The sequence below is a fragment of the Seriola aureovittata genome, chromosome 6 (assembly GCF_021018895.1).
Source record: "Seriola aureovittata isolate HTS-2021-v1 ecotype China chromosome 6, ASM2101889v1, whole genome shotgun sequence".
NCBI lineage: Eukaryota > Metazoa > Chordata > Actinopteri > Carangiformes > Carangidae > Seriola > Seriola aureovittata.
Genome location: NC_079369.1, coordinates 27,673,567 through 27,688,299, shown reverse-complemented (window position 1 = coordinate 27,688,299; position 14,733 = coordinate 27,673,567). Strand labels below are relative to the sequence as shown.

At 43.0% G+C, this 14,733-nt stretch overlaps 1 protein-coding gene across 3 annotated transcripts in view; it reads left to right on the top strand.

Moving 5' to 3' along the window:
* Positions 1–14,733, top strand: part of apc2 (APC regulator of WNT signaling pathway 2) — a 46,288-nt gene that overhangs the window by 6,811 nt on the left and 24,744 nt on the right. For all 3 annotated transcript variants that reach the window (XM_056377954.1, XM_056377956.1, XM_056377955.1), the window contains exons 2-7: positions 6,661–6,822; positions 9,276–9,366; positions 11,812–12,178; positions 12,364–12,472; positions 13,301–13,414; positions 13,921–13,995. In XM_056377954.1, coding sequence (XP_056233929.1) covers positions 6,682–6,822; positions 9,276–9,366; positions 11,812–12,178; positions 12,364–12,472; positions 13,301–13,414; positions 13,921–13,995 — 897 coding nt within the window. In that variant the 5' untranslated portion in view covers positions 6,661–6,681. The remainder of the gene's footprint in view (positions 1–6,660; positions 6,823–9,275; positions 9,367–11,811; positions 12,179–12,363; positions 12,473–13,300; positions 13,415–13,920; positions 13,996–14,733) is intronic.

The window sequence follows — 14,733 nt, the reverse complement described above, 5'->3', positions numbered from 1 at the left end:
ACACAAGACAAGGTTCAACAGGAGAGAGAGAGTCTGACACCGAGAGACACTGCTGACTGATGAGTGATGGACTGTGAGTGTCAGTGTGTTTCTTGTCCTGTTGTTGAAAATGGGGGGGGGGGGGGTGTTGTCTTATAATCAGGCCGATGAGGAAGCTGATGAAGACCTCCAGAACGTAATGTTAGTTTTGGTCTGTGAGGAGTAGGAGCAGGTTCTATGGAAAGCCAAGAAGCCCAAAAACATGTAAACGACATCTGAAGTCTCACATTATAAACACGATGTTTGCATGTTGACAACACCACCACAAGTTTGTTTTTTCTGGAGGGGTGTATATCTATCCCTTTATTATATAGGACAGTGAAGAGGACGGGAAATGCGGGGACAGAGATGAGGGGAATGACATGCAGTAGAGTCCAGCCAGCTGGAAGTCGACCCGGGGACTCACTGCTCAGGGCTCTACTGCAATATAAGGACTTTCTTACTCAGCCTTTGTTAAGTCGTGTTAGGACAAATCCAGACTCACAGAAATGGTTTCACCTGAACGTTCAGCAGCCGACAGGAAAACGACTGTGTTGACAGTGTGTTGCTGTAGACGTCAGTTTCACATCTTTTTTTGCCTTCCATAATGTTCAGATCTCATCTCAACCCTGTGGACATTTAATCAACAGTCAGTTTAACATCTGTCTTTTCATGTATGTGATTGTTTGAAGGAGACGGAGCTGCAGGATCACTGACCAGCCTCCAGCCTTTAGGATCATACGTTAGATACGTTCAATATTGAGACTGATGGAGGATTTTTATTAGCTGCAGTTTGACCCTGTGCCAGCTGCTCTCTCTAACACACCAGATCTGGTTTTCAGCTGGTCGAAAGAGTGTCACAGACTGAAGCTGTTTTAAAACACTGACTCTGTTCCTCACGCCGACGCCATTTTCTCCTCCTCTTCCCTCTACTCTTCTCTGCCTGGAGGATGCGGTTGCCACGGTAACCAGACAGTCTCAGAGGGCAGAGAGAGAGAGAGATGAAGGATGGGAGGATGTGGGGGGTGGAGCAGGTGGTGGGAGTGATCGACACTGTCTTTGTTCAGAGATACAGTGAAATTCATTTAAATACATTGACGTTTATTATGAAAGAAAGTTACAAATGGCAGAACGTGACTTTATGAGGGAGGAACAGGGAAAATGTAGATCTGAGATGGTTTTGTGTAAGAATCTGTTTCCTGTCCTAAACCTGGACACATGAAATCACACAGATCTCCACCGTCCTCAGGGGGCGGGGCTGACCTCACATTCAGGAAGTATTTGTTCATATTCTGGTTGTAGGTGAATAAATAAAATGAGCAGCAGATGAGAAGTGACTCTGTCTCATCTTGAGGAGTGGACAGAGGAGAAGAGAGGAAACAGGAAGAAGTGGAGTCATTAGAGCAGGACCTTTCACATTTGTGTTGTTTTGATCCTTGGACCTTCTTCTCATCACACTCATCTGAGCTGATTCCCTCTCTCCGAGCCATTTTGCATTAGTATATTTATGTGGACATATGCAGTATAATGCTTTTTCTGATTTGAATCATGCCAGTCATGTGTTTGAAGGTCCCACCTTGCAGCTTTATTTGTTTTTTTGTTATTGTTATTTTCATGATGGATATTATGACCTGAGACCTGATAGGCTGAGGCGATTTGTAGGTGTGATGTATCCTTCAGGTGAACAGGCGACTAATATGAATATCTTATTTATATTTATATTGTTAAGTTTAAGAGTATCTTCTTTCAGCTTGTTGTTTTTCCTCCATGAATAAATACTGAATGGTGACATTAAGGAGAAAGTGTGTGTTGATATTCTGACCGCTCCTAACAGCCTCCATGGATGTTGGTGATCAGGGTGGTTTCATTGTGTAGACCCAGTGGTGAACACATATTTGATGATGTTCCCCTGAAGCTGTAGCTGATGTTTATGAAGTGGGACAGTGAAAATAATTCATCTTTTTAAATCAAAGTCTGAGGAGTAAAACATTTAACTCATGACATGATTTAACTATTTCTTTTTAATCGAAATATAATCAAAATCTCAACATGGTCGAGTGTGATATCCTAATCACAGGAGCTGTAGTTACTTTGATGAAAGTAAAATGTGTCACATTGTTGTGCATTGTCACACCTTCATCATTTGTAGATATTTTTCAGTGAAAATGAAAAAACAACCATTCCAACTCCAATCACAATATTTTCCATAATAATCATAATATGATTTTTTTGCATATCGTGCAGCTCTAATTGTTTATATTTCTGTGTGGATGAATTAAGATACAAGTGGAGTGATTCAATACCAGCTACAACCTGTAGGATACAGTCACTAAACTGTACAGGTGTGTAGCTGAGGTGTGTTCCGATCCACGAGCACTGAGCCGTGATGGGTGAGGTGTTGGGTGTTGCAGTTGTTGTGATGTCATCACTACTTGGTCTCTGGTGTTTCTGTATCTTCACGTTCTCAGTGCTGATGGAGTGAAGCTGCATTAAGATGATTCTGTCTCTTTGTTCAGTCTGTTCTAACTCTGGTTCGTGTGTTTATCTTAACAGAAAAACCATCTTCCATCTTTGTCTTTAATTATTCAGACACCTCTCACTCTGTTTCCTCTCTGTCCTCCATCACTGTCTATGTTCTTTCTTTCTTTCTTTTTTCTTTCTTTCTCTGATCTGCTGCTCTTCCTGTTTCATCTCTTCACGCCGTCGTCTCATATTGGGGTCACACACGTCGGATTGGTTGTTTCCATAGCAACAGCACCGTTAATGGGCTCCGTTAAGGCTTGTTAAGTCTCTCCGTTTGATTCGTTTTCCTCTTGGGAGCTGCACATTTTTTACCCAGCATGCTTTGCAGCGACTGAAGCAGCAGTGGTGTGTGTGTGTGTATCAGATGACAGAGGAGGCAGAAAGAGCCATCACTTGATGTAAATTTGTCACCATGGCAATGGAGGGTGGGGTGGGCCTGTCACCATGGTAATGCAGAACATCAATATATCTCGAGGTCTTTGATGGGAAACACCAACATTAGAGACACACACACACACACACACACACAAACACACCAGCTGAGGTCTGCAGTATCAGGGGACCTACACATTAGGACATCTATACTTGTGAGGACCCTCACTGATCTGCTCTAATCTAAACCTCAGTCCAAACCTGAACCTTAAACCTTGAGTCTCACACCCAGCAGCTGATGTGTTTCACTCTCGAGTTCCGCCGCCATGGCTGCAGCGTCAGAGCTGAACACGTTCCCTCTGTTTGTGTTGATCTGAGTGAAGGTCGTCTGTGTGAGTCTGGAAGTTACTGAGTGTTTAAACACTCGTTAACGCTGACTCACACTTTGTAAACGCAGCCTCAGTCCGACCTCCACGCCGCTGCAGCAGGACTCACTGTCAGATCCTGGTCTCAGTCGTCAGAGTCCCATGACACTGTGAAGGTGGAGGTGTGACGAGGAGGGGACCAAACCTGCAGCTCATTATCAGCCCCGTTTGACACAGATTTCATCTAACATCTGGACCACATCATTATGTCATTAAACATGTAACATGTAACATTTCATCAGTGTTTATACAGGTCAACTGTCTCCACAGCAACAGAGGTTTCTTTTCCACAGGTCTCAGGTCTGTGTGTCCAAACAGACTGTAATAGGTCTGATCACATGGTTTTTCTTCATCATCATCATCATCATCTCTTGGAGTGGTGGATCTTGCTGCTGCCAGTCGTACTGTTTCCTGTCTGTGTTCAGGTCTGTCGAGTTTCAGCAGATTCTGGATCAGGTCGAATGATCATCAGGTTCCTTCTAAGATAGATTCTTTATTTTTTTTTATCTCATTCAGGACTGCTCCACCTTGATGTGTGTGCGTGTGTGTGTGTGTGTGTGTGTATGTGTGTGCGTGTGTGTGTGTGTGTGCGTGGGTGTGTGTTCATCACATCACACCATTGATTATGACCAGGTCAGATCAGGTTTGAGGCTGAATTGATTGTTTCGTCTGTTTCATAACGAGACTTTGATTTTCTCCGAAATGATGACGATAGTGTGTCTGTGTGTGTGTGTGTGTGTGTGTGCGTGCATGCGTGTGTGTGTGACTGTGGTTTCGGGCGGTGCAGCTTCACAGGGATACTGAGATCAACAGGCTGCACTGGGGTCTAGATTTCGTGGTGCATTTACACTAATTGTAAGAAAATCTATTTGTTTTACCTTCAGCTCTGCTGCACAGATTCAGTCGTTCTATTTTTGTCTGAACCGAACATTAACCCATTAAAGTCAGTGATTCAAATTAGCCAAGTTAAGTCCCGCCCACCAACATACATCCAAAACACAGGATTGGACGCTGCTGTTATTCCCAGGTTCATTGACAGTAAAGAACAGCTGATATTTTCAGTTATGATCAGAAACTTAATTTCATGACCTGCAACCTGAGAACACGTCCAATAAAATCCACATCAGACCACATTCTGGATCCTGTTCCTAATCTCAGACCTGCAGCCTCCTCCTCCTCCTCCTACCCACAATCCCCTTGGGGTCAGCTCCTCATAATGAATGCAGCAGTGACATTTGCTGCACTGACTCCAGATCTGCAGAGCTGAATTGAGCTCTGACAACAGCGACAAGAGAACCAGTCTCAGAGCAGGGTCAAGCAAAAACAAAAAAACAAACAAACACACACACATACACACACACACATACACACACACGCATGCATGGCAGAGTGTGTTTCACATGTTGGTCTCTGACTGTCTGTCTGCACTGTGAAGGTCACAGTCTGATTCAGTCACGAGCAGAATTAAAGAGCAGACTGAGCATGTGCAGCTCTGACCCCAAACTGATGACCTCACTGAGTTGCACTTATTTATTTAACAGAGACAGACGACAGTGTTCAAACTGTTGGAGAACGACACACACTGAACTAAAAAGAAATGTTGATGTATGTGATTATGATCTGCAGCCATCCGTCTGCAAACTGCTATTGAAAGAAACTGCGATGACCTCACCACCATCTCCTCCGAACCTTTGACTGGTCATGGAAACATTCATCAGACAACAACTGAAACATGTCGTGATATTGTTTGTGTTTCCTGATCATGTTGACAGGAACAGCTACAGCGTTACATTTTTAGGGCACAGTTGTATCAAGTGTTAATTAAAACAAGTAACAAGCAGAAGAATTCAATATACAGAGTGAAAACAGTTTAACCTCTTCAGTTTGTTGTTCTACCGGCTTCTCCTCCATCACAAAGCTTCTGCACAGGCCAGAGGGACATTTACAACCAGAGTGGAAAAGCTGATGTTCTCTCAGACAGATCCAGGATCAGATGCTGGAGACTGGAAACAGCCGGAGGTCAAACTTAGATAACGTGTTATCTAACAGACTGTCACTGAACGCCCCGTCGCTCCAGAGCGAGAGAGGGACATGCAGCCAAACTGAACCTGATCTGACAGATGACGAGACCCCCTGTGTGTGAGCCATCTGCTGCCCAGGAGGAAGAGGAGGAGCAGGAGGAGGAGGAGGAGCAGGAGGAGGAGGAGGAGCAGGAGGACGAGCAGGAGGAGGAGGAGGAGCAGGAGGAGGAGCAGGAGGAGGAGGAGGAGCAGGAGGAGCAGGACGAGCAGGAGGAGGAGGAGGAGGACGAGCAGGAGGACGAGCAGGAGGAGGAGGAGGAGCAGGAGGACGAGCAGGAGGAGGAGGACGAGCAGGAGGACGAGCAGGAGGAGGAGGAGGAGGAGTGAGGGCAGTGAGCGCACCAAACAGACAGAAAGAATAGACAAATATGAAATTGTTAGATAAGTCAGAAATATCCTGAGTGAATAACAGTCTCTGTGCAGGGCGGTGGATTGTGTCTTGGTATGACATCATAGTTGTTGCACTAATGTGCTGGTGAACTGCGCCCCTCCTCACCCTCTCTGTATTTCTCTGCTGAGATGTCCCGTGGCATAAAAGGTATAAAAGGTATTTTCCTTCAGTATCTGCACCTGCTCACTGCAGGAGGAGGTCGTGTTTATTTGTACAGGAACAAATATGAAGACACGCCTCAAACTGACCATAAAACAGATCATTCAGCCAGCGTGACTGGTCCCTCTTGAAAAACGGTTTCATCTTGAGTTTAAATGATCCTAGTTCTGATCCGGTTCTGTGGGTGAAGAGGTGCACATGTTGATCATGGACTGACAAAGACATTTGTCCAAATGAGGGTTTACTAAAGGGCTCCTTACTGTTCCCGGTGGACACATCTCATATGAAGTGATTAAAACTTTACATGTTTAATGTCTTCAGATCATGGCCGTGGCACTGATCTGTTCAAACACCTGATCAGACGTGTTCACTTTGTTTGTATTTATTCCTCCTACCCTCCATAGTTTTTTCTTGAAAACTCAAATATAACGAGCAGGTAATTAAAAACAGCAGCTTACACGTTCTCCAGTTCCCTGATAATTAGCACCAAACTTCGTCGGCAGTTTACAGCTAAATATCTGCGTTTGCTCAGGAGGTTATGAGGAAAGTCTCCAGGACATAAGCTGGAGTGTTTACACTGAAGAACAGGACTCATCTTCAGACACTGAAGGTTTTCACTGTCAAAGCATCAAACTGTCTGAATGTAGGTCAGATTTATAACCCCCCCCCCCCCCCCTGTGTGTTCCTGCAGGGGGCGCTGCAGAGTGTGAAGATGGCTAACGCCGTGGCTTCTTACGACCAGCTGGCCCACCAGGTGGAGGCACTCCGTAAGGAGAACTCCCACCTGAGGAGGGAGCTGGAGGACAACTCCAACCACCTGTCCAAACTGGAGACAGAGACCTCCGGCATGAAGGTGAGTGTGGACACCGCAGCACCAGCAGCACAGGGTCAATGGTTTTAATGGTTTTAATGGTTTACACCAAGTTTATCTTTCATTCCTGCTGAGTATTTCTGGTATTCACTTCCTTTTTCTGGACCTTTCAACCAAATCCCATGGTCAGATGTCTGAGGGTGACAGAAGGTAAAGCTTGAGTTTATTGGATCACAGACAGTTTAGATTTTAGCAGCAGAGAGGAAATTAAAAAAGTTAATAAAAACCAATAAGAAACCCTCAAGTTCTGGAGCTTTTTGTTATATTACATGATCATCAGCAGCAGATGTTTTCCTACCTGTCACAGAATTGTAGATGTTCAAATGGCCTTTTTTTCCCCGGCACCTTAACACATCAGTGTGGAGGATTCAATGACATCTAGTTGTGAGATGCAGATTGCAACCAACTGAATACCCCTCCCCTCCCCCTTCTCTTCTCCCTCCCTTCATTGTAGCAGAACCTACGTGGCCTTCAGGTACCATAAAAACGTGAAAGCCCCTCTCTAGAGCCAGTGTTTGGTTTGTCCACTCTGGGCTACTGTAGAAACATGGCAGCTGATTTAGAAAATGACATAAGGTCACTGTAAAATCTTTGTCAAGAATAAGATCCTCACATAAAAAGAAAATTTACTGTTTAGTCACATTCCCAGTAAAAATGTAAAAAAGTGAAACTCGATGAGTGATTTAAAACAGAGGAGGTTTGTTGACATGAAAGAAGGTGAAAATGGACAAATGGACGGAAATATGTGACTATAAATACACTTTCACTTATATTATTCTCCAACTCAGCTGTTTAAAATGGGTTTAACAGTTCAAAATGTTATTATCACTGATGTGGAAATGCAGCATCACTGACTTGTGATCTGGAATCTCAAAACTAGAATTTAGATGGCATAAAAAAATTAAACAGTGAGTTTACAGGTAAAATGTTTCTAAAATAAAGTGGGATATTTCACTCTTTCTGTTATCTTCAAAACTGATCCATTTTATAAAATATCAAAGTCTTAATGTAAGTTATTGTAGCAAAATAATCAATAAATAAAGAGACAGAGAGAAATGTAAAATCAGGCTAAGACCCAGAGCCTGCTGAACATAAATCCTATCAGCCGTACACACATAAACACACATGTGACTACACACTGACACACACTCACGTGTCCAGATGCTGAGAGCAGCTGGATTATCAGACTGAGCTCAGCTGGTTTCATCAGAATCAGGACGTCGGACTCTGACACACAAACACAGCGGTTCACACTGACATGATTCACCTGCATTCACATGCGGCAGGTGAGTCTACAGGAGGTCGGTGGTACAGGATCAGACAGGACTTGACAGGACCTGAATAACAGAGGGTCCAGTTTTTAGTCTTCATCCATCTGCAGGAGGACGAGGATCGACTGGATGTGAGGGAACAATTCTCTCTGGATTTTGTCTCTGATGATGTTTCATTGATTTGACTTGATCATTGGATTTATTGGATCATTATCTCAGAGTGATGCAAGGATATATTTTTCTCTGTGCCGTAACATCTTAAATGTCAGACCACACATCCGTCTGTTCTGTGTGACACTGGATCTGGATCAATGTGAGTCTAAAAGATGATGACTTCATATTATTTATATTTAAGTAAGGTCAGTGGGAAAGATTTTGATACTTTGGTGAATTAATATCCAGGTTATTGATAATTTGGTACATTAATATCATCATGTGTTTTCAAGTTGAGCTTGTGTTAATGTCTAATCACGTCATTCAGCTCACGTTTCTGAAAGCTACAAAATGATTAGTAAACTAACAATAAAAGTAAATAATTGATTATTGAGTTACAACTGACGTGCGTTTACAGGTGTGTGGGTGTGTGTAGAGGTGTGTCTAGGTGTGTGTAGAGGTGTGTGTAGGTGTGTAGATGTTGTAGCCTGATGTTGATTGAATGTAATTTAATCAGAGTAAACACGGTGCTGTTTGACTGCAGGGATTTAATGAAGGAGAAACTTTTCATCGACTATAAATCAGCTGTTGACAGATACTGAAACAATCAGTTACATCAATTCACAGATTAACATTATACGTCCTGTTCACCTGTCCCTGCTTCATCCACATTAAACATTATAGAGCTGAGACTGTTGATAAATTCACTTAACCACCAGTGGACTGACGCTGCACCAAGTATCTGACACTTTCCACCAAAATATCAAGAACTTGTTTTGCACTGCTTCATGCAACCTGTTTCCCCAACCTGTTTGCCCCTCCCTCCCCCACCTGTGCACGGGGGCTAAAATTAGACTGATGGTTGAAATGAATTTCAAGGTCAGTGCTGCAGCACTGGTTGTTTGTCTGCTAGAGTCGAATATTTCTTAACTCATTTCTGAACAACATGGCTGAAAGCGAGGTGAAGGAGCTGAATCATGTTATAACTCTGTTGTTCCTCCTCTGATGCAGGAGGTGTTGAAGCAGCTGCAGAGTAAACTGGAGCAGGAGGCGGGAACACTGGCCTCATCGGGGAGGAGCGACGTGCTGCACCAGCTCAAAGGTCTGACTCTGGTTCTCAGTTTGTCTCAGATGAGACGGTGGATATTAGATTAAGCTGATTCCCCTGAATTGTTGTAATGCTCCTCTAAATTTAGACAGAGATATTACATGAGGTCTGACTGTGCTGTGTTTGCTGTGTTGCTGATGAGCTTCCTCTGGGACCAATCATCACTTACAGAGAAATGAATCGACTCAATCACTAACCTGCTCTGGCTCATTAAGACCAAATCCATTTAAACAAGCAGTTAATGTTAATTTGTTTGTCTGGACTGGAATTCAATTAACGCCAATTGAGACTAACAGCATACACACACACACACATAGAACTGAGTGAACAACAGTGACCACAAGTTAGCTATTTCAATACTACAAAATGCATTTCCTGTGGAAAATGAAGAGAGAGAATGAGAGCTTAATGAGTCTGCTGAAGCAGTGCTGAAGTATCTGAACCAATTGCTAAAGCAATGATAAATTAGCTGAAACAATAGCTGAAGATTAAAAGAATAACTTGTAAGCTGGAGGTTGAATGGTATTAAATGGTTGAAAAAGGCCTGAACTGTTGAAGCAAAGTGTAAAAAAACAGTGCAAAATTGTACCAAACATTAAAATGTGTAATTTGAAAGCTGAATGGCCTAAAATGGCTGAAAAATACCTAAAAAAGAAATGTACAAGTAAAACCCTAACCCTAACCCTAAAACTCAAATCTGAAGGAGATTTCTGAAGTAATGCTAAAATGTTGGAAGAAGCATCTCATATTAACTGAAGTACAGTGCTTTGAAAAGTTTCTGTAGATGCCGAAATGTTACACTGGAGGAGCGGTGAGCTGAAGTCTATTAGCTGCAAAAGCTGAGAACTGGGACATGTTATTGGTCTGTCTGTGTGTGTGTGTCTGTCTGTCTGTCTGTGTGTCTGTCTGTCTGTCTGTCTGTCTGTCTGTCTGTCTGTCTGTCTGTCTGTCTGTCTGTCTGTCTGTCTGTCTGTCTGTCTGCGAGAGAGGGAGAGAGAGAGAGAAAGTCTGGATGTGTTCATTAACCTCACAGAGATCAATCAGGCTGTTAACAATCAATATCCATCAGCTGTGTGCAGCAGGAAGACACAGAGCTCACACAAATCTATGGGAGAAATGGGTCAAAAACCCGTCAAACTCCTGCCATTCAATAAAAAACGGTCCATAATATCAGTAAAATTTCCACACCGTCCACGCCACAAGAGTCTCCTGAACAGGTCTGTATGAATTTAGTGTTTGTAGAAATCAAAAATGTGGAAACAGGAGTGAGTTAAAAAAAAATTTTTTCAGTTTGTTTCTGAAAATCCACATCTGAATTTGTATTGTATTATTATTATTGTATACTCTCATCACTCAGTAAGTCTCTCTGCTTTGGTAGACACATTGTCTGAAAGAACACGATAAGTGTGTGGCCGTGTTAAACATTGTTAAAGATTGATTTTTTAGACCAGTTTAACCTTCTCACACTCAGTGATGTCATTCTGTGCAATACACACCCATTATAAATTCAAACATCATCAGAAAAAATCCTAAAACTTAAACTGTGATAAATCAATAACTGTAGAAGATATCAAAAAGTTGAAAGCAAGTTTAATATCTCAAAGTCTTGTGAACATTTTAAAGTTTAAATGAAATCTCTAGCTGAAAGTATGCTGAAGTTGAATACATCTGATAATCTCCAGAAGAAGCTGAATGTTTTCATAGTTGAACGGTGTTTGTAGCACAAAGTATGTCGGACTAGTTAGAGACTGAGAAACATACAGAAGGAGAAAAATAAAAGATAAATATCTGAAGAACAATAGTGTTCTTCAATAATAGTGTGAATGCTGACTCATTCACAACAATAGTGTGAATGCTGAGTCAGCATTCACACTATTGTGAATATGTGAATTGTGAGTATGAGTAGTAAGGTTAAAGTAAGGCTGTAAATGTGAACTGTGCTGGATCAAGCTCAGTCCAGGAGATTGTTGAGATCAACTCTTAATTGATTAACAGTCAACAGAAAATTCAAATAAATTATTAATTGTCTTAGTAATTTTTTAAGTTTCTCTAATATCAGAATTAGTCTTTTTTCTGTGTTTATGTCAGTAAACTGAATCTCTGAGTTCTCAGCTGCTCTTGCTCCTCTGTAGGAGGGGGGTGGGCGTCTTACGTGTGTGTCCAGGGGCCTGTTGTCCCACAGTCAGTGTGTAGGTGATGCTGTGGTTCAAACAGCAGCTGTTCATTCATTTATTTATTATCAGAATGTTTAAACTTCTTTTATTACACTGAATAATAATGTCAACACCTTTTTACTTATTTTCCAAATGTGCCCCCTTCTTTAAAACTGTGTCTCAGTCAGGCCCCCCCCCATTCAGAAGTTCCAAAACCCCACAGTGTAAACTGAGTAGATTTCAGATTGACAGATGATTACTCATCTTCCTGCTCCTCCTCCCTCAGAGCTCCACATGGACCTCACCAACTACTATGAGCTCAAACACCAGCCTCACAACCTGAGGCTGCTGACGGACAACCTGGGAGGGGCGGGGCTAACAGGTGTCGGCGGGACGGGTGGGGTCGGAGGGGCGGAGATCGACGACCGTCTGGCTCTGCCCCCGTCCTCCTGCTCCTCCTCATCCTCAGCGGTGAGCAGGGCCAGGAGTCCACTAAGAGCCTCATCCCGTCAGAGTGCAGCATCTGGGGGGGAGGCCGCCGCCATCATGCTGCCGCATCACTTCCTGGACGGAGCCCCGCCCAAAACAGCTGTGATTAGTGGAGCAGATGGACGACTGAGCGACCACCACCTGGAGAAGCTGTACAAGGAGAGGTGAGCTCAACGTCTCTCAACTGATCAGACTGCGACACTGATGTTCATGATCTCCAGAGGATAAGTCCTGGTGTCTGACCCCAACAGTCATATCCGTGTGTGTGTGTGTGTGTGTGTGTGTGTGTGTGTGTGTGTGTGTGTGTGTGTGTGTGTGTGTGTGTGTGTGTGTGTGTGTGTGTGTGTAGGAACCTCCTGCTGGGGGAGATCGACCAGGAGGAGAGGGAGCGCTGCTGGTACTTCAGTCAGCTGGACGAGCTGTCACAGAGACTGGCTCAGCTGCCTCGAATCGACACGGTGAGGACGCTGGATGTTTCATCAGCTCATTCAAAGTACAGATGACCTTTGACCTTTGATCCTGACAGGTTTATTTCAACAGGATCATCTTCACTAATGAACACCACTTTATAATGTTTGAAGCTTAAATACAATCAGTAGAAGTAAAAAGTTAATGTTTATGTTGGACCAGTGATGTCACAGTAAAAGTAATAAAGCATTTCCGTAATTTCATATTTTAATAGGCATTAAAAACAGGAATTGTGAAAAGAATTTTTAAATGAACAAACAAACAAACAATCAAACAAACAAATCCATTAATAAAAACGACAAGTTAACATGCTAAAATACTAACTAAGGACATTCCTGCAGAACTCTGTTTAACCTCTGACCTCTGTGTGTTCCTGTGGACTCTGACCTGTGTGTGTTCCTGTGGACTCTGACCTGTGTGTGTTCCTGTGGACTCTGACCTCTGTGTGTTCCTGTGGACTCTGACCTGTGTGTCTATGTGGACTCTGACCTCTGTGTGTTCCTGTGGATTCTGACCTCTGTGTGTCTATGTGGACCCTGACCTCTGTGTGTTCCTGTGGACTCTGACCTCTGTGTGTTCCTGTGGACTCTGACCTTTGTGTGTCTCTGTGGATTCTGACCTCTGACCTCTCTAAACTTTGACCTCTGTGTGTTTCTGTGGACTCTGACCTCTGACCTCTGTGTGTCTCTGTGGACTCTGACCTCTGTAGACTTTGACCTCTGTGTGTCTCTGTAGACTCTGACCTCTGTGTCTGTGGATTCTGACCTCTGACCTCTGTGTCTTTGTAGACTCTGACCTCTGTGTCTCTCTGGTCCCAGTTTTCTCTGCAGATGGATCTGATCCGGCAGCAGCTGGAGTTCGAGGCTCAGCGGGTTCGATCGGTGATGAAGGAACGATTCGGCACCAGTGATGAGATGGTTCAGAGGACACAGGTGAGGACGAGGCTGAGGCTTCTGATTGGATGGTCGTTTGCGGTTGTGTTATCGGCCACAGGGGATTATTCTGATTAAAGACAGTTTGTTGTGGGATGAGCTGTAGAATCTCTCTCATCATCAGGTTTCCTATCACATGCCTGTGTGTCTCTGTGCATGTTTATATGTTCTGTATATGTGTGTGGGAACATGTGTGTTCATACAGTATGTTTATTTTATTTGGTCCTTTTCCAGAGTATGAGATATAAAAATGTTTCTGGTTTCATTTACATTATTTTATTACCTTCTGCTTCTAAAGCTCTTTGTAACTTCTGATTGCTCAGGTGCTAAAAATAAATTATTATTATTATTATTATTATTATTAATAATATTATTATTATGAAAACATTATTATAGATACATTTGTTATGTTACATTGTTGATGAGATGTAAAACAGACAGCTGCCGGTGGAGACAAAGCACATCTGGATGAGTCTGAACTGTATGTGCGTGTGTGTGTGTTGCAGATGCGTGTTGCTCGTCTGGAGCAGCTGGAGAAGGAGCTGCAGGAGTCCCGAGGGAGTCAGGAGAGTCAGCTACAGGTCAGACACACTGTACACAATAATACACACTGTACGCAATAACACACAACAATGTACACAAGCAGCAGATGTATGTATTACACAGATAGAGAAAACACAGTACAGCAGACAGTAGAGCAGACAGCACATCTCAATCAGACTGATTCTAATGATTTTATTAGGTTCATGAATGTTTGACTCCACTGCTCGTCTCAGTCTGTGGGTTTAGATCCTGTCTCACTTTTCCAGTGATCTAAAGGTGGATTCATACCTGTGTGATCACTCAAGATAAATTAAAGCAGCAGTGATATCGACCTCTGAAGCCAAGATCCACTGAAAAAACATGATTATAAATATGAAACAAGGTCTTCAGTTAATTTGAAAGAAATCTAAAATGATCATTTATAACATAATCACCATGAACCAGTGAGAACAGCTTCATAGCTCATTAGCTGTGAGTCACCAGATGACTTGAAGCTGCAATGTCATAGTGACCTGCTCGGGAGAGATCAGGTCAGGTGACCTGCTGCTCATCATCCCTGTGTCTTTGTCCCTCCCCCGTAAACAAGAGAGGAATCATGTAGATTTACAGGTGAGACATCAGCTGGATCAGCTGACAGGCTGCAGGTGTATGTATTTGTACAGATCATGTGATGCAGTTTAAATAAAAGTTTGACAGCAGCTGCACATTTATAAAAAACTTCAGATCCATCAAGTTTCTGCTCAGACACTGAAGCACATGAGTCAAATAGGCTTTAA